This window comes from Macrosteles quadrilineatus, unplaced genomic scaffold (genome assembly GCF_028750875.1).
Source record: "Macrosteles quadrilineatus isolate MER2022 unplaced genomic scaffold, UCM_ALF_1.0 Scaffold_6__1_contigs__length_79288215, whole genome shotgun sequence".
NCBI lineage: Eukaryota > Metazoa > Arthropoda > Insecta > Hemiptera > Cicadellidae > Macrosteles > Macrosteles quadrilineatus.
This window is the reverse complement of record NW_026542599.1, coordinates 56,048,859-56,073,495: the sequence shown is the minus strand read 5'-3', so window position 1 is coordinate 56,073,495 and position 24,637 is coordinate 56,048,859. Positions and strand designations below refer to the sequence as shown.

The window sequence follows — 24,637 nt, the reverse complement described above, 5'->3', positions numbered from 1 at the left end:
GTCCGATTATCGGTGGTATCGATATTCGACACATCCCTATCTAGAACTCATTTTGGAGTCCTAAATTAGTTTTAAATGTGCATCGGGATGTAATCGTAGCATCGTGACTTAATCACTGCATCAGTCTTTTTCGATGCATCGAGGCCAAATCGATGCATCGTGATTTCGATGCATGCTGCATCGAATTGAAATTTTGATGCATTTTCGATGCATCGCACACCCCTAATGTAGACAGGTGTTGTCATGAAGCATAATCACGCCTTTAGTCAAGAGCCCACAGCATTTTGTTTGAATTGCAGGTCTTATTCCAGACTGGGACGATGGTGTCGTCCTGTAATCCAGCTACTAGGAGGTCACGAATTGTGAAAATTTACAGGCATGCACTGTGGATGCGATACTCCCTGGTGTGGATTAACGTCCGCACTAGTGAATACTACAACTATCCGCATCTCTATCCTGATAGTTAGACCAATTCGTTAATTACAAGGAAAAATTTTGTTCGGATTCCACTATAAACTGTAGGTAACAGCTGTGGATAAGAAGAAGCATGTCGGCCTTAGTCACTAACAAGACTACAAGATCGCGCCACTCATCCTACAGTCATCCTTCACTCATATTTGGGTTAAAATAATCACCTAGTGGCGCCCCATCTCAAAGTAATTGATAATTCATTTTCATTAATTATCAATTCATTCAGTGCGTTACCATTCTTTTGAAAAAAAACCTTCTCCTTCAGTCGAATATAGATTTTTCAACTGTTGACTGATTTGAAGCCAGGGTTCTTTGTGAGCGTCCATGTGTTGCCTGTGCACCCATCTCGCACAGGTTTTCTTGTCCTGCAGCTTGTTATGAATAATGTTATGGATAGTTCCAACAATCGAGTTCATTTTTTCAGTTTCAGTTCAATGGTGTTACGGCTATCGTCCCGAATTAACACGTCAATCCAAGATTTGAGAGAGGAAGTCCCAGCTTCGATCGGTTGCCAATGCGTTGTTTGTCAGAAACTTTTGTACGGCCACTGTTAAAAATATTAAAGACAGACAAGACAAAAATTAATAGGACTTGACAAAAGATGTATATTTATATAGATACTGTTTAGAAATCATAATAAATAATAAAACATATGTTAGTTCAACTGTAAGAAAGAAGGCAGGCATAGATTAGGCATAGATTATTACATTCTCTCCCCCCCCCAAGAACTAACCATTCAAAAATTAGTTTCTTTTTCCTTTTCATTAGTTTTTTCTTTGGAGCAATAGTAATTTTTGGCCGAGGCTTACAAAGGCTAACTTTGGCACTCACCAGTTCTTTAGTGATTTTCACTTTGAGCATACGTTTCCTTCTTTGATGTTTGATTTCTTTGAATATTTCAGAATATTTCTTATTCCTCTGGTTATCACTGCTGGACTTGTTGTGGTACTGTGAGATGTCAAAGCTCTCGTCACTGACCAGGTTAATTTAATTGTCCACTAGTGACATTCTCCTCACAGTGTCGTCTCTGGAGATTACCACAGGTGAGAAGTTGGGTATGTCCTTCACGCTGTCTCCTAGCGGCTCCGCCACCGGCTTCTCAAGACACAATTGTGGCATTGCAGGTTCCTCTAAGCAACTACAGTTGTGTTCAAACAAGGCCATCAGGCATGGGAACACACAGCCACACTGAGCACACTTGTTTGTTTGCTTGTCATTGTTATTCTTGTGCTCTTTCCAGTTAACATATTTCTTCTTGTGTCTGTAAAAATGGGGTATTGTCAAACTGTATGTCACATCCGTTACAAATTATCAACTCTGAGTCGTTCTCCGTTTTCTTCACATTCCATAGAGGTTTGGCTTTAATTTGTTTTTCTTTTGTTTTCACTTTCTTCCTTTTGTCAGTTATCGCAAAGATCTTGTTCTTGATTTTGACACTAGATTCTAGCATGGCTGCCTTCAAGACTTCAAGTATTTTGGAATCTTCTATCGGCTCATCGTCAACTAGACCTATCTCATTTTCTTTATCACGCTCTTCTGTTTTCTCTCCAACCACTCTGACTGTCTGGACACTGGTGAGAATGTCAGAATGTTTCTCAGAGTCTTGAATCATATTCTTAGCCTCCAGGGGTTGGCATTCCTTCTCTAACACTTTTTCTTTTATTGGATCCCTGTTTAAATGTGCTGTTTTGATTTTCATATCTTCGTTTCCTCCTTTCCTTTGTTTTGTTTCCTTTGTTTGAGTCCTTTCCTCTTGGGAGATGTTTTCTGCACCATATTTGTCAATCTCAAATGAGTCCTCTGCTGTTTTGTACAATTTATCATATTTAAAACATGTCAGAGTAAAGTTATCATTGATACGTCCGGTATTTTTTGAGGCACTGTCAGTATGCAGAAGGCGATGGTGGGATAGTTTGCACCCATTGATTCCACAAGGTTTCTTTAAATTGCAAAATTTGATGTGGTGACGACGGAAGCAAAAGAAACACAGTTTTTTCTCAATTATTATCTTCCACCGCTACGCGACTTCTGCTTTTCTGAAAAGCTTACATTTATCGGTTTCATGACTCTCCGAGCAAAAAATGCAAACGTTTTCGTTGGGTGAATTAGTCAAAACTGGTTTAGGGTCACTTCTCTTCCGCGCTGTCTCCTCAGGTGGACGAAAATAAATACTCATAATGGAACACTGGTTTTCAAGCCAGTTACAGAATACTTTCAGGTCAGTAGGTTTTTCTAAATGCATGCTATTTACATGTTCAGCCCACCTGTACTTCAGAGTATAGGGGAGCTTACTTAAAAGTTCATTCAACAAGAGAGGATTTATTAAGTACATTTCCAAATCCAACGACTATGAGGTAGAGGTCAGGTTTAAAAGAGTTGTTGAAAACTCAATAAGGCTGACAGCGTCATCCTCCTTTACTGGTTGGAGCATGCGCGCCTTCTTCAACATTGACTCGACTATAAACTCTGAACGTCCAAAACGCATTTGTAAAGTTTTCATTACTGTACTCAAATTTTTACCTGATATAAATAGAGGTTTTACCATTTTAAAGGCATCTCCCTCCAGACAATTTCTTATTCTGTCAAGGTTTTCATCGTCATTAAAAAGGTACCTTGTCAGGGTCTTCATTATCTTCCAAATGACGACTGCCCAAGACTGAGGCGGACTGACTACTTCCCAAGACCGAAGCAGACTCAAGTTCGGTCCTTACTCTCAGCAGACGCTTCTGTCGTTCTAATTCTCTTGCTTCAGCTTGACGTAGTCGTTCCATTTCCCTCTCCTCTGTTTGCCTCTGTCGTTCTAGTTCCCTTGCTTTAAATTCTCTTTGGCGTTGCATTTCTTTTTCTTCCTGCATTTTTTCTAGTTTGTTCATTTCTTCTAGTAGCAGTTTAAGTAACCGGCGCTTGCTGGAAGTTGAAGATGTGGTTTTTGTCTTAGTAGGGGGTTTTGGAGGTTGACTATCTCTTTCTATGAGTTCATCATTCTTGTCATTTACATTTTCTGGGGAAGATCTATTTGGAGGGTGTTTCTCTCTCCCTGACTTTCGGATTGACATATTTCTTGACATGATTTATAAGTCGGGTTTCGGCACCAATGTAAAAAATATTAAAGACAAACAAGACAAAAATTAATAGGACTTGACAAAAGATGTATATTTATATAGATACTTTTTACAAATCATAATAATTAATAAAACATACGTTAGTTCAACTGTAAGAAAGAAGGCAGGCATAGATTAGGCATAGATTATTACATCCACTTTAAAACTGTTATACCTTTTAGTAAATGTTTGAACGATTCAAACAATTGCTTCAACACACTTTTTTTATTCTTTTGTCTACCTATCTTTCTCACCTTCCATGACTAAAAATGTTATCACGGCACGTTGTTCTGCCACAGTGCAATTCTCAAGCGGATTTTCCATCATTAACTGATTAAATGTGAGGTTATGTTTGCAAAATCCTTATATATAATACGTGAAGGCAATTTCTACGAAACATTACTTCTCCATTAATAATGGACGGATTTGTACAAACAATGTGTCAAAATGAAGTATTGTTTGTGTAGATGCCCCTTTCACCAATTCCTGTAATAAAAGTCCTCGGGCTTTGCCCCAGAGGCCATCAAAATCCCAATGTATTCGGATTTTCCATCGTTAACTGATTAAATGTGAGGTTATGTTTGCAAAATCCTTATATATAATACGTGAATGCAATTTCTACGAAACATTACTTCTCCATTAATAATAGACGGATTTGTACAAACAATGTGTCAAAATTAAGTATTGTTTGTGTAGATGACCCTTTCACCAATTCCTGTAATCAAAGTCCTCGGGCTTTGCCCCAGAGGCCATCAAAATCCCAATGTATTCAGATTTTCCATCCTTAACTGATTAAATGTGAGGTTATGTTTGCAAAATCCTTATATATAATACGTGAAGGCAATTTCTACGAAACATTACTTCTCCATTAATAATGGACGGATTTGTACAAACAATGTGTCAAAATGAAGTATTGTTTGTGTAGATGCCCCTTTCACCAATTCCTGTAATAAAAGTCCTCGGGCTTAGCCCCACAGGCCATCAAAATCCCAATGTGTTTCTAATGGATAAAAGATTTTGTTTACTTAAACGGACAAATAATTTGTATTAATTACAGGTGTTCATAGTAAACACATGATACACACAAGAGCATTCGTTTTCAGTTTTGATAACTGGAGTGGAGTGATTGATTACATTATCTATGAGTTGACTCTTTTAAGTCATCAGAAATTATGACTGTTATTCGTTTTGAAATAACGTCCATAATACTTTGCAATTGCTCGAATTCGAGCAACTAGTATGCACTAGTATGTTTGAATAGCTGATCAACTGTCATTGCAAGGTTGCCAACTTTACGTCCTGAAAGTTTTGTACTGATTCAATAAACCGTTTATGAGCAATTTGTCTCATTACTTATTGAATGACCCTCGTATCTAGTCTAACTGACACAGGGCCGGATCTACAAAATATGGGCCCCCCTGCAAAAGTCCTCCAAGGGCCCCTACAGCTGCGTACGGGGCTCCGGGGGGTTTGGGGGGTGTGGAGCATCCCCCAAGAGAAGAGGGGGGGTCCGGGGGTCCTCCCCCGGAAAAATTTCACATTTTTATAGCCGTTTGGTGACTTTCTAAAGCAATTTTTAACGCCTAAAACTGTGTCCAATAATAGTCCCATTTCACCTGTTGTTTGTCACGAGCAAGTAGACATAAGTAGAGTAGAGTAAAGTACATTTTTTAATAGTTTTTACCAATTTATTTAATAGATCAGATTTATTATCCTAATAGAACTAGGCCTATATTAAAATATGAATAGATATTGCAAAACATCCTCTATTGTGGTTTCTACTTCATAATTTAACTTGCACTTTTTAAACCTAGTTTTAATTTTTAGTTTAATCTAATTTCTAGAAAATCCTTTTCTACTCTTGCATGACTTTTGAGATTGGGTTATAAACTAAATCAGGTTTTGGCGGGCCTAGCTAGCAGCTTTAACTCAACTCTCTGTTCAAAACTTACAACCTCACCACTGGCATACTTCGTAAAAATGTTTTTCACCTAATTCGTTGTTCATTAATTCGCACTTAACTACACTTATAACGAAAAGAGACAGAGGTACAGGTACATTTACAACTGTGTGTATTAATTAATTATTTAGTTTAACAACTATAGAATACCGGCGGCATGGCACGATAAACATAACCTCACAAAACTACAGTAGTATTCACTATTTTGACTGATCTCTAAATAATTGCGTTGACAGATTGAGATCGCTCGCTGAACCCAGCGCTTGTCGTGGCAATTGTTTAAACTACTGTTTGGACGGAGTCCCAAACGCCTTCGATTCGAATTAGGTCATAATAAGATATAAGATAATATCATTTATAAGATATTTTTAGATAACGCTACAAAGATTAGTACAAGTCCCTCCTGTACCACGACAGACTTATTACTTATTGTTCAGCTCCCAGATGTGAGAGTGAGTGCTAGTGCTAGTTGACACTTCGTCGTCCACGTCGCTCGGTCCGATCGGACTGTAGTGGATCTGTGAAGCTCGCCCATATAGCTCAGTGAGCTCACCATGCAGCTGACGTGCTGACTGGACTGAGCTGACTGAGTATGGACTGACTGAAAGTGGCGAGATTGAACTGTCTAGCTAGGGCGAGGTCCCGAGTTGTCGACGAGTAAAATCACAAGTCTAAATTTACTTAATAATTCTAACTTTAGCTTTGATGTTGACAATATTTATTTGTCTGTCAAAACTAAACTTGCCGTCCTATTCGATTATGTTTATATGCATTAAAATAATTTTAATTTTTACGACCTCTTTGGGCCCCCTAAGTGCTTGGGCCCCCCCGCATTGCGGGGTTTCGCGGTTCCTAGATCCGGCCCTGAACTGACATCATGCATGTAAAATTTCAGGATGGGATCTCAATGGGTTTTTGTTTAAAAAATGGGCAAGGTTCAAACTGGTTTTTGATTTGGCATGGGATGACCCCCTACTGAAGATCTTTTTGGTACATAAATAAGGATTCTTACAAATCAAGTTGGCTTTGCTTTCCCTCAACTTGGTTGCAATGTCTTCTGCTACATCTTCCACTGTATCTTCGGCAGTGACTGCAAGACTTGGTAACTTCCAACGTAACTTATCACCTCGCTTTCCCAGCCGCGACTTGATGTCACCATGCCGCCGCTTACTGCCAACTTTGTACTTTTTTTCTTCATCACTACAAAACATAACTGAAGTTAAGAAATTCAGTAACGAGAAGACTAACAACAAGAGTACCGGTAACCAAGTTGATAAGAATAAAAATGCATTACCATAAATTTTAGTTTATTTTTACAGAAGATAAATGATTATTAGAGGTATTATTCTACAAAGTTATTTTTTTATGTAAAAACAGCCACTTTAGTACTTCCAATAACAATTCTACTTTTACAGATACATAATTACAAAGCTGTAAAAATTATCGTGTATGTTTGAGTTTGATTTGATTCACAATGGGTCAATGATTTAAAGCATTTCCGCCCTCAGTGCTACAAATCATTATAACTTAGCCTAACTAGCCGATTACCTACGTAAATTGAACCACCTAAACGTAAAAATACAATTTACAGTTCCAGTTTTCATTATCTACAGTATCTGTATATGTTTTACTGTTCAATCCCGGAAAAAGAAATATAAAATAAAAATAAAAATTAAAAAATTCAGAAATATTGGCGAAGTTATTATTTAAAATTAGTATAATTCCAATATTAACAGTTCTTCTTGAAGCAAAGAAATATGTTTAGAAAAAGAAGTAAACTTTAGATTTTAACCTAAAAACATATTCATTAGGCTACATTGTTTTTACAATTTAATAAACAACTCATAAAATAGAACCACCATGGGAAAACATAATCAAATCAAATATACTAGGTAATACTACGGTAATAGCTTATTCCCCATGTGGGAAATTCGCTAAAACCCATCAAAATTGACGGTTACTGTTGAAATAATACTGTATTTCACATACATACTCATACGTAGGCTGAAACGACTTGTCTCCAAGGATTTTCTTGTTACAGTCTACTTGTCATTGTTCCATAGCCATCATCTATGGTCTTGAGCTGTGGGGCCATGCCTCAACCTGCACTAAAATCCTAGTCCTACAGAAGAAAGCTCTCCGAATAACGGACTCCGCCAGTGATGAAGAGCACTGCAAGCCCATATTCAAGAAATTGGGCATATTTACAATCTTCAACCACTATATTTTAGTCAGTCTTCTTCACATTCATCAATATTTACCAATGTACCAATACGAGCAGACCAGCATAGTTATAATACCATAAGGAAAAAACACATTGACCTACCATTTTGTAGACTTACTAAAAAGAAAGACTGCTACCCTGTCCTGGCTATGAAATTTTTCAGCCTACTCCCGGCTGCCGTCAAAGAACTAGAACCAAGGACGTTTGAAAATAAAATTGGGACTTGGCTTAAAAACAACCCCTTCTACACACTTAATGAATATCTAGAAGCCGACTACTCCTCAATAAAATGAAGTGACCTGCCGCCAAATTTAAATCAAGATCTAAGAATTTAATTTCTAAAGTTTTTTTGCTGTAAATATATGTTTTGTTTTGTAATAGTATTGACGCCATCTATCCAGTTATACTGGTCAACGATGAAGAGAAAAGTATGAAGTAGGCCTAAGTATGAAGTATTTGACTTCGTCTATTGCCATATGCTTAGCGACAATAAAACTCTTGAGGTTTCAAGCAAAATCATTTAACTATCAGTCGAGGATGGATAACTCTGTTTTTGAACAATTTGGGTTGTTCGTGATTCAGCAGCATTGCTTTAGGTACGTCCGATCTAAATAATCAATAACTCATATGAAATCTGGTATTTCACTGAAGGTTCTTGGATCAAAACAAACGGGATGAGATAACATATGGGAGTTGAGTAAATATATCTAAAATTAAATTCCATAGGGGAAGGTGTTAGTTGTACCTTGGACCTCTATATGTACCTCGGACCTATGCTCATTCTCAGTTTTCCAGTAGCATTATTAGTGAAGGAATTAGATTACCTGCTTCCCGCCGATCAAGTACGTGGTCTGTTACTAGTGAGGCTATTTTTCAATATAATTAGTGAAGTTCTGTTTTAAATATCTTATAAACTATCTTTATGAATTATTTATGTGTTATTATTTGTCTGCAATCATAATTTTGTGTGTGATCGCCGTGGAAACAGGTTTATATTTTAACTAATTTGACATAACCTTGTTTTGAGGTTATAAGCACATTTTGACATTTTTCTTACTTTTGGACTTATTACTTCTGCTATCTGACGTACCACTACCAACCTAGTGGAAGAAAATCATGATGACTCGCAGTCGTGGTATCCGTAAGGATGAAAATCCCGTTGTTCCCCCAGACGAGATGGAACAATATCCTTGTGGTAAATGTAAAGATCCTGTCTGCAATGAAATGGCGATGGGTTGTGATGGTTTTTGTCAGTTATGGTACCATCCCGAGTGTGTCTATATTGACAATGAATTATATGCTGTGATTAATGACATTGCCGAAAAGGTAAAGTGGTTCTGTGCTGATTGTGAAGCAAAACTTGACATTCTCTTTCGAAAGTCAGTAAAAATTGACGATGGCTGTGATTGGCCTAGCGTAGTAAATATAGTTTTAACTGAGTTGGAAAGCCAGAGTAAGAACAACGTTGCACTGTGTGGTAGGATGGACGACTTGTCCTCCAACTATCAAAAACTAAGTTCAGAACTTATGGAAGTTAAAGCAAGTCATGCGGCTTTAAGTAATATGATTAGCAAGGATCGGGGTCTCAAAGTTATGGACAGTCAAATGCCGGTACATACACCCAACATTTCCTCCGACTATCCTCCTCTGATAAATAACCAAAGTAGTGATCAGTGTACAACCAACCCATCACTTCGTACTCTGTGTCAGCAACCAACTACAACCAGTGCTACAACTACATCTTCTGCTCTTCTTGATCAAAACAAAAACAACAATAGCCTAACCTATTCTAGAGTTATTCGGAACAGTAAACTTAACAGAAACAGTGAAGAAAATGCTAACGTTGTTGTTAACAATAGCGATAATGACAACAACTTTGAGGTGTATGTGTCAAAAAGAAGACGGTCTGCCACGAATCGGGTAAATCGGTTACCGGTTAGAAACAGCTCTAACAACCAAACCCGAAATGAAACATTGGCTCCTAGACCAATCTTTGGGAAAAAGACTGGGGGTGATTCGAAGATTAAAGCTGCAGGTAAGAGATCATGGGTGTTTATTTCTCGGTTAGACACTAGTGTGACCAAGGAAGATATTGAATCCTACTTGAAAGACTCAAAAGTTGAAGACTTTCTGTGCTACGAACTTGAAACTAAATATGACACTTACAAATCCTACAAAATTGGTGTTAATGACTCTGCAGTAGATCAAATCATGGATCCAGAATTTTGGGATGAAGGAATATTAGTTAAGGAATACATCCCACTACGTAAGCAAAATCGTGGACATTTTTTAGGCAATCGCAGGGGTTAGAGCTCTCTAACTCTAGCCTCTCAAACATAGATAGGCCTACAGGATTTTTGTTCCTCAACATTCAGGGTTTGAGAAATAAATGTAATATTTTAGAAGACTATATATCAGACAAAAAAATTGTTCCTGTGGATATCTCATTCATCTGTGTGACTGAACACTGGTTGTGTCAGGATGAACTTGTTAACTCACAACCGGATGGTTTTTATTGTGCGGCTCACTACTGTAGAACTAGTCACATCAGGGGCGGTGTTGGGATCTTCATTGCCAATAGTCTTGAAGCAAGAGTACTGGATGTCAGCTCATTTTCATCGGAGTTACATTTCGAAGTTGCGGCTGCTTTTGTGGACAAGCTCAAAATCATTGTGGTTTGCATCTACCATTCTCCAGCATCTGATCATGTGAAATTCCTCAGCTCATTAGAGACTCTACTGACCTACCTATCCAAATGGGAGAACTACACAATCATAGCCGGCGGTGACCTCAACGCAGATTTCGATGTTACTTCTACCAGGGCTACTGCCGGTGAGTTTCTCAATCTTCTTCGACAGTTTAACTGCTACTGTTTGAACTCTAATCCCACTAGAGGTAATAATTGCCTTGATAATGTTTTTGTTAATTGTAGTCGTGAAAAGGTAGTGTGTAATGTTAAGGATTTTCCTTTTTCGGATCATGCTGCTTTGGTCGTTGGTCTACAGACAATAGATCGATCCAACAGATTAGAAGAACAACCTATTTCTTCTGTCAGACAGTCATCTTTTAAATTAGTGATGCCCAAACAAAGCATTTGTAATCTGATTGAAAAATTGAATCTTGTCAACTGGTGTATGCTCTCACCTCAATATTTTTGCAATTCATCAACAATGTTTACATGTTTCTTTTCAATTTTAGTTAGTATATTTCAGTATTTTCAATGTTTAAAACCTTGTAGGCCTACTCCTAGGTTTAGATCTGCTAACACAAAATGTGTTTGGTACACACAAGAACTAGCTGCTATTAAGGAACAGCTCCTTTCTCTTGACTTTCTATTTAAAAGCACTAGCAGCCCTAATGTCAAAGGTCAGTTATTGGGTCTGAAAAAAGTATATAGAAATAAGATTTTGGATGCTAAAGTATCTTACAATAGTAAATTAATAGACTCCAGTAAAAACAAATGCAAGACAGCTTGGGCTATAGTTAAGAAAACCTGTAACTTATCATCGAGTGAAAATAAACCGTTGTGTTGAAGTTGTCGAACAAACAAAAAGAGATATTGTACCACCTTTAGCTACAGCAGTAGAACTTGTTAAAAATGTGAGTTCAGGGCTTAGGCCTAATGGTAAATTGTTTGAGTGGAAACCTGTCACAAATAAAGATGTCCTAAAGGCAGTAGAGCATCTCAGTAACTCGAGCAGTAATGATTATTATAACATGTCAAATAATTTTTTAAAGCAAATAATTCCAAGTATTGTTACCCCTTTTGTAGTTTGCATCAATAGTATTTTACTAGATGGTCACTTTCCAGATGAACTTAAAATTTCTAGGGTTTGTCCTGTTTATAAGAAGGGGCCTAAAGATAAGCCAGAAAGCTATCGTCCTGTGTCTCTTGTGCCTGTGCTGTCAAAAATTATAGAAATAATAGTTTACAATCAGGTCATCTTGTTTTTAGAGGAAAATGAAATTTTGTACAGTTCTCAGTTTGGCTTTAGAAGGGGCAGGGCTACCCAGGATGCCATGGACGATCTCATTTCCCAAATCTTGCAGGCTTTTGAGGCGAGGTCCTATGCTCAAGTTACCTTCTGTGACTTGAGTAAAGCCTTCGATTGTGTTGATCACTCAGACCTTCTTTCAAAATTGCACTTCTATGGCATCCAGGGGGTTGCCTTGCAACTTTTCGAATCTTATCTAAAGGATAGGAGACAAGTTGTGTATATTGATGGTGTTCAGTCTCAAGAGGTTTATTTGAAATATGGTGTTCCCCAAGGATCAGTTTTGGGCCCTCTGTTATTTTTAATTAGTATTAATGATTTACCTCATAATGTGCAATGTAGAACCCTTCTTTACGCTGATGACACGACATTTGTTAACACTTCCAGTAACTTGCTGCATTTAAGTAATTTGGTAAATAACTCTATAGAAGAAGCTTCATCTTGGTTTAGAGCTAATGGCTATCTCTTAAATAAAAATAAAACTGAAAATATAGTATTCTCTTTGAGGCCTTATGACCATGAATCTTTAGCTATAGAAACAGCTGTCAGTACCAAGTTTTTAGGTGTATGTGTTGACCAACAGCTTACTTGGAATACTCATATTGATTGTGTTACTACTAGACTTTCTAGAGTTGTTTTCTTGTTGGGGCGTTTGAAATACTGTGTAACTCCAGAATATATCCGGATGGCTTATTTTGCTTTTTTTCAATCAATAATTAAGTACTGCTTGCTTGTCTGGGGCAATTGTTCAAGAATTGAAGAAGTATTAATATTACAAAAAAAAGCTGTTAGAATTATTGATGGTTCAGCTGATCTTGAACATTGTAGGCCTATTTTTATTAAATTAAAGATTTTTACTGTTATTAACCTTTATATTTTAGAACTTGTTATTTATTCTTTAAAAAAACTACCAGTCATGGTCCTGAATGAAGATGTACATCCCTACAATACTCGTGGTAGACATCAAATAAGTTACCAGCACCTCCGTTTGAGCAAATCTTTAAATAGCCATGTTGTTATGTGTAAGAAAGCTTATAATAAGGTAGTTATTAATGTAAATAAGTATCCACAAAAAATATTTTTAAAAAAATTCAGTGACTGGCTCTTAAGAAATCCTTTTTACAGTATTGAAGAGTTCCTAGAACAACCTGTGATAAGTCTGTAACTTTGTATCCAAATCTGTTAATTATTTCTATATAGTCTATTTTTGTTTTCTTCAACTTTGTTAATTGTTCATTTGTTAAATTGTTTTTAGTCTATTGTGATTGTTAACCCTGTAGTTAAAAGGAATTTGTACAACATAGACTCATACCCAAGTTACCTCTGATTATTTAGACAATGAACATTGAAATTTTATGTTCTGCTCCACTGACAATGTCAATGCATGTAAATGTCCATGATAATAAATGATTTGATTTGATTTGATTCTGGCACTATCTGTTGAGTAAAGGGAGAACTTGTACCCTTAGTTTATGCTTTAGCCACCAGAGGTCTATCCTAATGTGTTCAAGTTGGAATTGAATGTGTCCTTTTGACAAGAAAAATAAAACAAGTTTTTACAAGGAAAAAGTAAGTTATATTAAACTTTTAGTTTTCTTTTATTATGTTCGATTTAATGATTGTTTATCTTAGCTGGCAATTTGATGATATAAATCAACAACTCAGCTACAGTTTCATATGATTCACACCATGTTAATCCTAATATAGAATAGTCTAGAACCAAGTTTTTACATAATGGCCAGGTATTATACCTTGGACCATAGTAGCTTAGGCTACTAAAAGCAGACTTTAATAATTCTGTCAAAAAGGTTTATTATAGGCATTTGTAATTTAATTTGCTAAAAACGAACAGGACAGAGCCCCCAAGACAGTTAAACGAATATTTTACGTAGACCTTAACTAGCTATAGGCCTAAGTGAACTTGAGTGAATTTCTTACAAAATATGATTAAAATATGTAGCCTATTGTAAGGGCCAGTTTTGTTATATTTTTAAAATAAAAACTAATTATTAATTTGATAACATTTAAATGTGTTTCTACATTTATTTCCTCTAGGGTAGAAGGGGGGAATTGGGTATTAGGGGTAATTGGGTATGAACTTTTTTGAATTTTTTTAATAAGTACATGCCTTTTATTAGAAAGAATCAAAAAATCTGTAGTGATAGCTAGTTATGTTTTATAAACCTCAAATTTATTTTAGGTAATTATCTTGAAATTGAAACGAGTTAAAAAATAGTTTGTTCACCCCTTACGTTTTTCAATTTTTAAAGTGCCTATCAAACTTGGCCCGAGTAACCTTGGAGACACTATAAAAATTTCAGTTACTGCAAAATATTTACTTTTATCTCATAAGAGCAAAGTATACATACTAATAGTAATTTACTGAAGTTTAGGAATTTTTAAATTGACTTTTAAGTGTATTTTTTAGGGGTTGAAAATGTTAGTACCCAATTGCCCCCTCATGGGAAAATGGGTACTATATTTTTTTTCCCCTGATAACAATACATCTGTTTTTTTTTAGTTAGAATATGCTTTTAGGGGGTAGTTAAGAATTGCTTTAGGTTGGTATGACTTCTGTGCATTGAATATTAAAGAAATTATGGCTTAGTACCCAATTCCCCCGTCACATCGGCTTAGAGGCAGAAGACCATAAGAGTTTTTCAAAGTTTTGTCTTCTTATAACTTTTTTTTGTAATAAGTTAGAATAATCTAACTTGTTTTATGTTTAAATATGTCTAAGAAGCTACAATTAATACAATTTTTACAACCCTAAGTTATAAGGATTTATTACAAAGAAATATCTTTGAAAAACTGTAAAGTTTTCAAAAATTAACTTTAACGCTCTATAAAATTGTCAAAAATAATGATAAGAGACTAAAACTTGTCTTAATATGCTTATTTGTGTTTTCTTAATAACACCCATTTTCCCAGAATTTTTAATAGGTCATTTTAATGTATAATAGGTATAGTACCCAATTCCCCCCTTTGGGGTAATTGGGTATGAAATATATATATATATTTTTTTAATAGAACAAAACTACTTGCAGGTCTGAAAATAAGTGAAAAGATGTCTATTGGAAGCCTTTAAATGAAGGCGTAAAAGTTGTAAAGTGATTCAATTTGTTTTAGCATACAAGAGGTCTATCCTAATGTGTTCAAGTTGGAATTGAATGTGTCCTTTTGACAAGAAAAATAAAACAAGTTTTTACAAGGAAAAAGTAAGTTATATTAAACTTTTAGTTTTCTTTTATTATGTTCGATTTAATGATTGTTTATCTTAGCTGGCAATTTGATGATATAAATCAACAACTCAGCTACAGTTTCATATGATTCACACCATGTTAATCCTAATATAGAATAGTCTAGAACCAAGTTTTTACATAATGGCCAGGTATTATACCTTGGACCATAGTAGCTTAGGCTACTAAAAGCAGACTTTAATAATTCTGTCAAAAAGGTTTATTATAGGCATTTGTAATTTAATTTGCTAAAAACGAACAGGACAGAGCCCCCAAGACAGTTAAACGAATATTTTACGTAGACCTTACCTAGCTATAGGCCTAAGTGAACTTGAGTGAATTTCTTACAAAATATGATTAAAATATGTAGCCTATTGTAAGGGCCAGTTTTGTTATATTTTTAAAATAAAAACTAATTATTAATTTGATAACATTTAAATGTGTTTCTACATTTATTTCCTCTACTTAAAAATCAGTGGTCCAAGGTAGAACATATGTAGGTCCGAGGTACAACATAGGTATTATACCTTGGTCCTAATGTCAAAATTTTTAAAAAATTGAATAACTTTTTTTGGGTGAAAATAAAGGGTTAAATAAAATATATGTGTATTGTCTTAAAGAACAATGATTATTTTTCACTAGGTAACATTTATTGGGTTTTAATGTGTCATATCAAAATAAAAAAATAAAAAGGTAAAATAGGTCCTAGGTACAACACCTTCCCCTATCTGAGAAATAATCAAATTTTTCTTGTTGATTGAGTAGTAAGTTAGGGTACAGTAGCCTATCTGATTCAAACAATCAACATCATGAATGAAAGACTTTATTTCTAGGATTATTTTAAGACCAAGAATAAAAAAAACTGGAATAAAAATGGAGTTACCTATTATTGGTTTCAGATATTTTTTTAAATAATAATTTTGAGGACTTGTAATTTAGCAGCGTGCTTCAGGTGCGTCCAATCTTAATAATCAATAGCTCAAATGAAAGCTATTATCATTGAAAGTTCTTAGACCAGAACCTTAAGGATAATGCAATTAGAACTGGTGAAATACACCTTTAATTGAAGTAAGAATCGGGAAAAAATCTAATTTATGTTTTTAGTCGAGTAACACAGTGGATAAAATGGACGATGATGCTTGATGGCATATCTGTGCGTGCATACCTTTGATTTAAGACCAAAGGGTAGAAGATCCAAAATAACTCAGAAAAGAAAAACCAAATTTAACTCTCATAAGAAATATACAGGGTTTCACTAACCATCTGACAATCTCTTCATCTGATAGCTGGTATTCCAGATGTTCTTCTTTGTATTTGCTGTTCTCCTGGTGTAGTTTGTAGTTGTAAGACTCTACACTACGTGATCTGTCATTCGCCTCAACATCACACTTGTGCAGGTTTTCCATCAGTGTTTCTTCCTGAAGAGCAATGCTCCAAACCTTATACTTGTTGGGTACTTCAGCTCTCTTCGCAGTAGGCGGAGGTAAGGGTTTAACTTTCTTTGGTTTAGAACCAGCGTCGCTGTCATCGTCTGAGTTATCAGAGTTATCACTGCTTTCATCGCTGCAAATTCTCTGCGGCTCCCTAGTCGCCCTACTGATGGAAAACTGATCTGGCTCGGCCAACATGTCTTCAGCTTCTGGAATCTGAACCGTTAACAATTATAGTATAGCCTACCAAAAAACATTATACTTAATAGGTAATCTAAGGCTATAATTGAATGGTAACAAGATAATATTTACACATTACCTGAAAGAGACATTTTATTATAATGGAATACTTTGTATTCTGTGCCTTTGACTGTTAAATGTGTGGTCTTCTCCTCTTCAGCAAGGTACACAAATTAGCCTCCTCACATGATTTGTCAGTAACTTAATATAAAATGTGTAACTTACTTTTCACGGACGACAAAAACCCCCATACCTCCCACTTCTACACACTTTCCCACAGACCTACAAGCAAACGGCCATAGTCTTATTAAATCAACACTACTAGATCAATGACAACAGGCCTGTACAAATTTTGGTAATTATATCCATCACAGACGACACGCTAAAATATTTTTTTCACTATTAATATGCTAAATAACATCCTAAATTCAAAAATGATTGTAATTTTCTCCTGTAAAAGCACCGTTTCCACAGAAAAGGGTAAAAACAATATTTTAGCGAAAATAGGTCATAAGGGTACTAAAATTAACCAGTAGAGTGGGCTGAACAAGAATGTGCACAAATTTTCAAGATCCGATGGATACGCCCGGACAAGTTTCGGAAAATCAAGTTGCACCAAAATTACCAAAACTAGGTTAAGGTTGGGTTAGGTTAGATTACGTTGGGTTCAATAAGGGGGGATGGGTTTAGGTTGGATTAGATTAGGTTAGGTTATAGGGTCAACCGGGGCTAATATGAACAAAAAAAGTAAACTTTTGACATTAACTCAAATTTTTGAGTTAATGTCAAAAGTTTACTTTTTTTGTTTTATCATTTGATAAATGACAGAAGAAAAGAAAAAATAGTAGTGTATACAGCTCTTTTAGCTGAATCTATTTATTTACTAACAAAAACCATAAATGTAACCATTAGGCTATTTAAAAAAAAATTAAAAACCACTGTTCACATTAGCCCCGCTAGCCCCGCTAAAAGGGGCTAATGTGAACAGCCCATGGGGCTAATGTGAACACTCTTAATAACTCTGTTATTTACAACACTAGGCATATAATATTTTATCTTAAATAGTTTTTGAGATATGAAGGTATCTTTGGAGAGCCGCGGGTCGCCCTACGGTAACCCCTTTTTTTTTAAAACCATTTATAAATATTATACAGGGCTAATAATAAGATATTTAAACAAGAAAAAAATTATCTGTCAACATACCTGAGTATTTATTAAAAATTTCTTCCACATACAAATTGTTTAAAGCACTTAAAAAAACAATAGCCTAATTTAAGACAATGCAAATAGTTCGTTTAGGCAAATGACAGTTTATTGCACTTTTAGGCCTATTAAGTTAGGTAAATATAAAAATGTGGGCTAGGCCTATTCAACACCTTAACTGTTGTCTTTGTAAAATTAAAACTGTTTTATCACTGTAAGGCCTTCAAAGAAGTTTATTGAGGAACTTACGCCTCAAAAACTTCGACAATTTTGTCGAAGACATACTTATGTCTATCACTGGTTCCACATACATTAGGGGCTGGAAGTTTCCCCAAAATGTCAGTGGTAGAAACAATAAATATATCATCTTCTTTTTTCCGGAATGATTTTTTTTCCTCATCACAGGATTTAAATCCCATCAATTCGATCTCCCCGTCAGCCAGTGTTTTTAACACTGTAGCGACATAGCGGAAGGTGGTACTGTTCACAATAGCCCCCATTCACTGTTCACATTAGCCCCCCAACTTTGAAAGCTTATAACTTTGGCTGTTATTAATATATTTTAACTTTGGGAAAAGAAAAATAATCCCCAATTCTTATTTAACAAAATTCAGGCTTAAGATTATTCCTACAACCAATGTAAAAATTGTTATAACAAAAGTTTTCACTTTGCGCGGAAAAGTTTTTGGGCGGAAAAAAAGTGTTTTAACAAAGTATTTTTTTAAGTACCTAAAAGTCAAATTTGAAGTTTTCTCATTATGGACACAAAAAATACAATAAATTTCCTTTCTAATTATATTTTTTTCATGATTAAAAATCCCAGATAAATGACTTTTTAAGTCATTGTTCATATTAGCCCCAATATTTTGGTGTGTTCATATTAGCCCCGGTTGACCCTATCAGGTTAGGTTAAGTTACGTTGGGTTAGGTTACTAATTATAAGTTACCCATTTTATTGATAAACTAACCTAACCCAACCTGACGTAATAACTAACTCGATTTTCCAAAGAATTTACAGCCGTATCTCTGTCCATCGGATCTTCTTGCACATTCTTGTTTAGTCTGCTCTATACCAGTTAATTTTGAGTACCCACATGACCTATTCCCGCCTACTCTTAAAAGGGATCCGCCTATTGGGACATGCAGCCAGAAGAGATGAAGTTTTCATCAGGCAAAAAGAGGCTATCAGGATAACTTCAGTAGTAGGGAATCAGCAGGAACATTGTAGACCTCTTTTCAAACAGTTGGAAGTGATGACTATCCCCTCCTGTCTGTAAATGTCAGCTTGGCTGTTGTGGAGCCAGAACCAGGACCAAATTAATCAATAATCCAATCAGTAACTTAGGCTTAAGCTAACTAAACGAACAATTTGATGAAAGCCTAATAGGCTAGGTCTCTAGTCTTTTTAAGGAGAAAGCTGAGAAATCTAGGGCTTAAAACAAATTTGAGTTTAAATCTAGGCCCTACCCTTTCTAGAGAAAATCATCAAACGTTGGATCAACTAATTTAAGTTGACAGGCCTGCAAGAATATTGGTTTTACATATGAATGACAAAGTAATTAATATGACATTGTAGGTCTAAGATTTAAAAATATATAACCTTAGAGAAAACATGCATGTTAAATTTGTTATCATGACCTTACAGTAGCCTGCTTGCCTGATATTTTGTCAATAATCCTAGGCTTAACCTAAGAACAAGGTATTTAACTTAGGTACCGTACCTCTCCCTCTTCCAGAGACGTTTCATCCATTATTGAATCCAATACGAATAAGGACCCCTTACTAAATAGCCTAACTAAAAAATTTTGAATAACACTGATATTTTCATACTATTTTATACCAGCTTTTAAATAATAACAGTAAATTTTATCTGCCAAAATTTTCTATCCGACGTCCAACTAACGCAATAGAAAAATTCTAGAACTAGGATAGGCTAGGCTTGACACCGTCGTGAAGTTAGCGGCTCTTTTCATCAGCGCTTTTTCGGTTTGTAATAGATGTGGGTTGGTACGCCTGTGGGCGCCACAAACGTGTTTTGCAGGGATGTCGGAAACGCAATTCAATGACAATACGGTGCGAAATCATGGTGGAAGGAAAAAACATAGGTGTGCTATTCCCACATATTCTGACGTCACTCGGATTGCAAACAAAATATCATCTGATTGTAACTGTCAAATTTAGTATGTATTTGTTTTTATTTGATTGTTATTGTTTATATAATAATAAAAACAATAACAACCAAATCAAAACAAATACATATACTGATTTGACAGTTATAATCAGATGATCTTTTGTTTGCAATCCGAGTGACGTCAGAATATGTGGGAATAGCACACCTATGTTTTTTCCTTCCACCATGGTGCGAAATGATGTTTTTTCATTTATATAATGTCAATTATTTCTTGATAAAACGTGTATACACGTTAAAACTAATTAATTGGCGTATTTTAAAAGGCATATTTGAGACCGTACTGTACATTATACGTAGCTATGGCTTATCATAACGCGATCAATTAAAACTCCGAACATAAAAAAGTGCATAATCTTTTTCCTAAGCCCATCACACCACCTTTAAGCTATTATAAAGGTAATATACAATGTCTAGAATACTCAGTATAAATATGATTGAGGCAGTCCCCTAAATTACGAAGTTATATGGCAAAATTTATATGGTTGATAGGAACTTGCATCAGGAAAAAGTGCACAATGTTGACCCTAAGCCCATCACATCAAATTTGAGGTATTCTAATGGTAATATACAATGTGTAGAATACTCAGTATAAATATGATTGAGGCAGTCCCCTAAATTACGAAGTTATATGGCAAAATGTATATGGTTGATAGGAACTTGCATCAGGAAAAAGTGCACAATGTTGACCCTAAGCCCATCACATCAAATTCGATGTATTCTAATGGTAATATACGATGTGTAGAATAATCAGTATGAGTATGATTGCGGCAGTCCAGTAAATTACGAAGTTATATGGCAAAATGTATATGGTTGATAGGAACTCGCATCAGGAAAAGTGCACAATCTTTTTCCTAAGCCCATCACATTAACTTTGAGGTTTTCTAATGGTATACAATGTGTAGAATACTCAGGGTAAATATGATTGCGGCAGTCCAGTAAATTACGAAGTTATATGGCAAAATGTATATGGTTGATAGGAACTCGCATCAGGAAAAGTGCACAATCTTTTTCCTCAGCCCATCACATTAACTTTGAGGTATTATAATAGTAATATACAATGTGTAGAATAATCAGTATGAGTATTATTGTGGCAGTCCAGTAAATTACGAAGTTATATGGCAAAATGTATATGGTTGATAGTAACTCGTATCAGGAAAAAGTGCACAATCTTTTTCCTAAGCCCATCACATTAACTTTGAGGTTTTCTAATGGTAATATACAATGTGTAGAATACTCAGTATAAATATGATTGAGGCAGTCCAGTAAATTACGAAGTTATATGGCAAAATGTATATGGTTGATAGGAACTCGCATCAGGAAAAGTGCACAATCTTTTTCCTGAGCCCATCACATCAACTTTGAGGTATTCTAATGGTAATATACAATGTGTAGAATACTCAGTATAACTATGATTGCGGCAGTCCAGTGAATTACGAAGTTATATGGCAAAATGTATATGGTTGATAGGAACTCGCATCAGGAAAAGTGCACAATCTTTTTCCTAAGCCCATCACATCAACTTTGAGGTATTCTAATGGTAATATACAATGTGTAGAACACTCAGTATAAATATGATTGAGGCAGTCCAGTAAATTACGAAGTTATATGGCAAAATGTATATGGTTGATAGGAACTCGCATCAGGAAAAGTGCACAATCTTTTTCCTCAGCCCATCACATTAACTTTGAGGTATTATAATAGTAATATACAATGTGTAGAATAATCAGTATGAGTATTATTGTGGCAGTCCAGTAAATTACGAAGTTATATGGCAAAATGTATACGGTTGATAGGAACTCGCATCAGGAAAAGTGCACAATCTTTTTCCTAAGCCCATCACATCAACTTTGAGGTATTCTAATGGTAATATACAATGTGTAGAATAATCAGTATGAGTATGATTGTGGCAGTCCAGTAAATTACGAAGTTATATGGCAAAATGTATATGGTTGATAGGAACTCGCATCAGGAAAAGTGCACAATCTTTTTCCTGAGCCCATCACATCAACTTTGAGGTATTCTAATGGTAATATACAATGTGTAGAATACTCAGGGTAAATATGATTGCGGCAGTCCAGTGAATTACGAAGCTATAAGGCAAAATCTATATGGTTTATAGGAATTTGCGGCAGGACAAGTTTCGGTTTGTAATAGATGTGGGTTGGTACGCCTGCGGACGCCACAAACGTGTTTTGCAGGGATATCGGAAACACAAATCAATTTCACAAATCAGGGTGCGAAATGATGTTTTTATATTCATATAATGTCAATTATACATTGATAAAACGTGTATACAAGTTAAAACTAATTAATTGACGTATTTTAAAAGGCATATTTGAGACCGTACTGTACATTATACGTAGCTTAGGCTTAACATAACGCGATCAATTAAAACTCCGAACATAAAAAGTGCATAATCTTTTTTCCCAAGCCCATCACATCAACTTTGAGCTATTCTAATGGTAATATACAATGTTTAGAATAATCAGTATGAGTATGATTGCGGCAGTCCAGTGAATTACGAAGCTATAAGGCAAAATCTATATGGTTGATAGGAATTTGCGTCAGGAAAAGTGCACAATCTTTTTCCTAAGCCAATCACATCAACTTTGAGGTATTCTAATGGTAATATACAATGTGTAGAATACTCAGTATAAATATGATTGCGGCAGTCCAGTGAATTACGAAGTTATATGGCAAAATGTATATGGTTGATAGGAACTCGCATCAGGAAAAGTGCACAATCTTTTTCCTGAGCCCATCACATCAACTTTGAGGTATTCTAATTCTAATATACAATGTATAGAATAATCAGTATAAGTATGATTGCGGCAGTCCAGTGAATAACGAAGCTATATATGGCAAAATCTATATGGTTGATAGGAATTTGCGTCAGGAAAAGTGCACAATCTTTTTCATAAGCCTATCACATCAATTTTGATGTATTCTAATGCTAATATACAATGTGTAGAACACTCAGTATAAATATGATTGAGGCAGTCCAGTAAATTACGAAGTTATATGGTAAAATGTATATGGTTGATAGGAACTCGCATCAGGAAAAGTGCACAATCTTTTTCCTAAGCCCATCACATCAACTTTGAGGTATTCTTATGGTAATATACAATGTGTAGAATAATCAGTATGAGTATGATTGTGGCAGTCCTGTAAATTACGAAGTTATATGGCAAAATGTATATGGTTGATAGGAACTCGCATCAGGAAAAGTGCACAATCTTTTTCCTGAGCCCATCACATCAACTTTGAGGTATTCTAATGGTAATATACAATGTGTAGAATACTCAGGGTAAATATGATTGCGGCAGTCCAGTGAATTACGAAGCTATAAGGCAAAATCTATATGGTTTATAGGATTTTGCGTCAGGACAAGTTTCGGTTTGTAATAGATGTGGGTTGGTACGCCTGCGGACGCCACAAACGTGTTTTGCAGGGATGTCGGAAACACAAATCAATGACAATAGGGTGCGAAATGATGTTTTTATATTCATATAATGTCAATTATACATTGATAAAACGTGTATACAAGTTAAAACTAATTAATTGACGTATTTTAAAAGGCATATTTGAGACCGTACTGTACATTATACGTAGCTTAGGCTTAACATAACGCGATCAATTAAAACTCCGAACATAAAAAGTGCATAATCTTTTTTCCCAAGCCCATCACATCAACTTTGAGCTATTCTAATGGTAATATACAATGTTTAGAATAATCAGTATGAGTATGATTGCGGCAGTCCAGTGAATTACGAAGTTATATGGCAAAATCTATATGGTTGATAGGAACTCGCATCAGGAAAGTGCACAATCTTTTTCCTAAGCCCATCACATCAACTTTGGGGTATTCTAATGCTAATATACAATGTGTAGAATACTCAGTATAAATATGATTGAGGCAGTCCAGTGAATTACGAAGTTATATGGCAAAATGTATATGGTTGATAGGAACTCGCATCAGGAAAAAGTGCACAATCTTTTTCCTAAGTCAATCACATCAACTTTGAGGTATTCTAATGGTAATATACAATGTGTAGAATAGTCAGTATAAATATGATTCAGGCAGTCCCCTTAATTACCAAGTTATATGGCAAAATGTATATGGTTGATAGGAACTCGCATCAGGAAAAAGTGCACAATCTTTTTCCTAAGTCCATCACATCAACTTTGAGGTATTCTAATGGTAATATACAATGTGTAGAATAATCTGTATAAGTATGATTGAGGCAGTCCTCTAAATTACCAAGTTATATGGCAAAATGTATATGGTTGATAGGAACTCGCATCAGGAAAAAGATTGTGCACTTTTCCTGATGCGAGTTCCTATCAACCATATACATTTTGCCATATAACTTCGTAATTCACTGGACTGCCGCAATCATATTTATACTGAGTATTCTACACATTGTATATTACCATTAGAATACCTCAAAGTTGATGTGATTGGCTTAGGAAAAAGATTGTGCACTTTTCCTGACGCAAATTCCTATCAACCATATAGATTTTGCCTTATAGCTTCGTAATTCACTGGACTGCCGCAATCATACTCATACTGATTATTCTAT

The 24,637-nt window shown here is 35.4% G+C and overlaps 1 protein-coding gene across 1 annotated transcript in view; it reads right to left on the bottom strand.

Moving 5' to 3' along the window:
* LOC128996997 (phosphorylated adapter RNA export protein-like) overlaps nt 1–19,801 on the bottom strand; it is a 36,936-nt gene extending 17,135 nt beyond the window's left edge. Inside the window, exons 1-3 of the mRNA XM_054422568.1 lie at nt 19,585–19,801; nt 16,251–16,636; nt 6,545–6,732 (exon numbers count right to left, since the gene is read on the bottom strand). Of these exons, the coding sequence (XP_054278543.1) occupies nt 6,545–6,732; nt 16,251–16,636; nt 19,585–19,614 (604 nt within the window). The 5' untranslated portion in view covers nt 19,615–19,801. The remainder of the gene's footprint in view (nt 1–6,544; nt 6,733–16,250; nt 16,637–19,584) is intronic.
* Between the last annotated feature and the right edge of the window lie 4,836 nt (nt 19,802–24,637).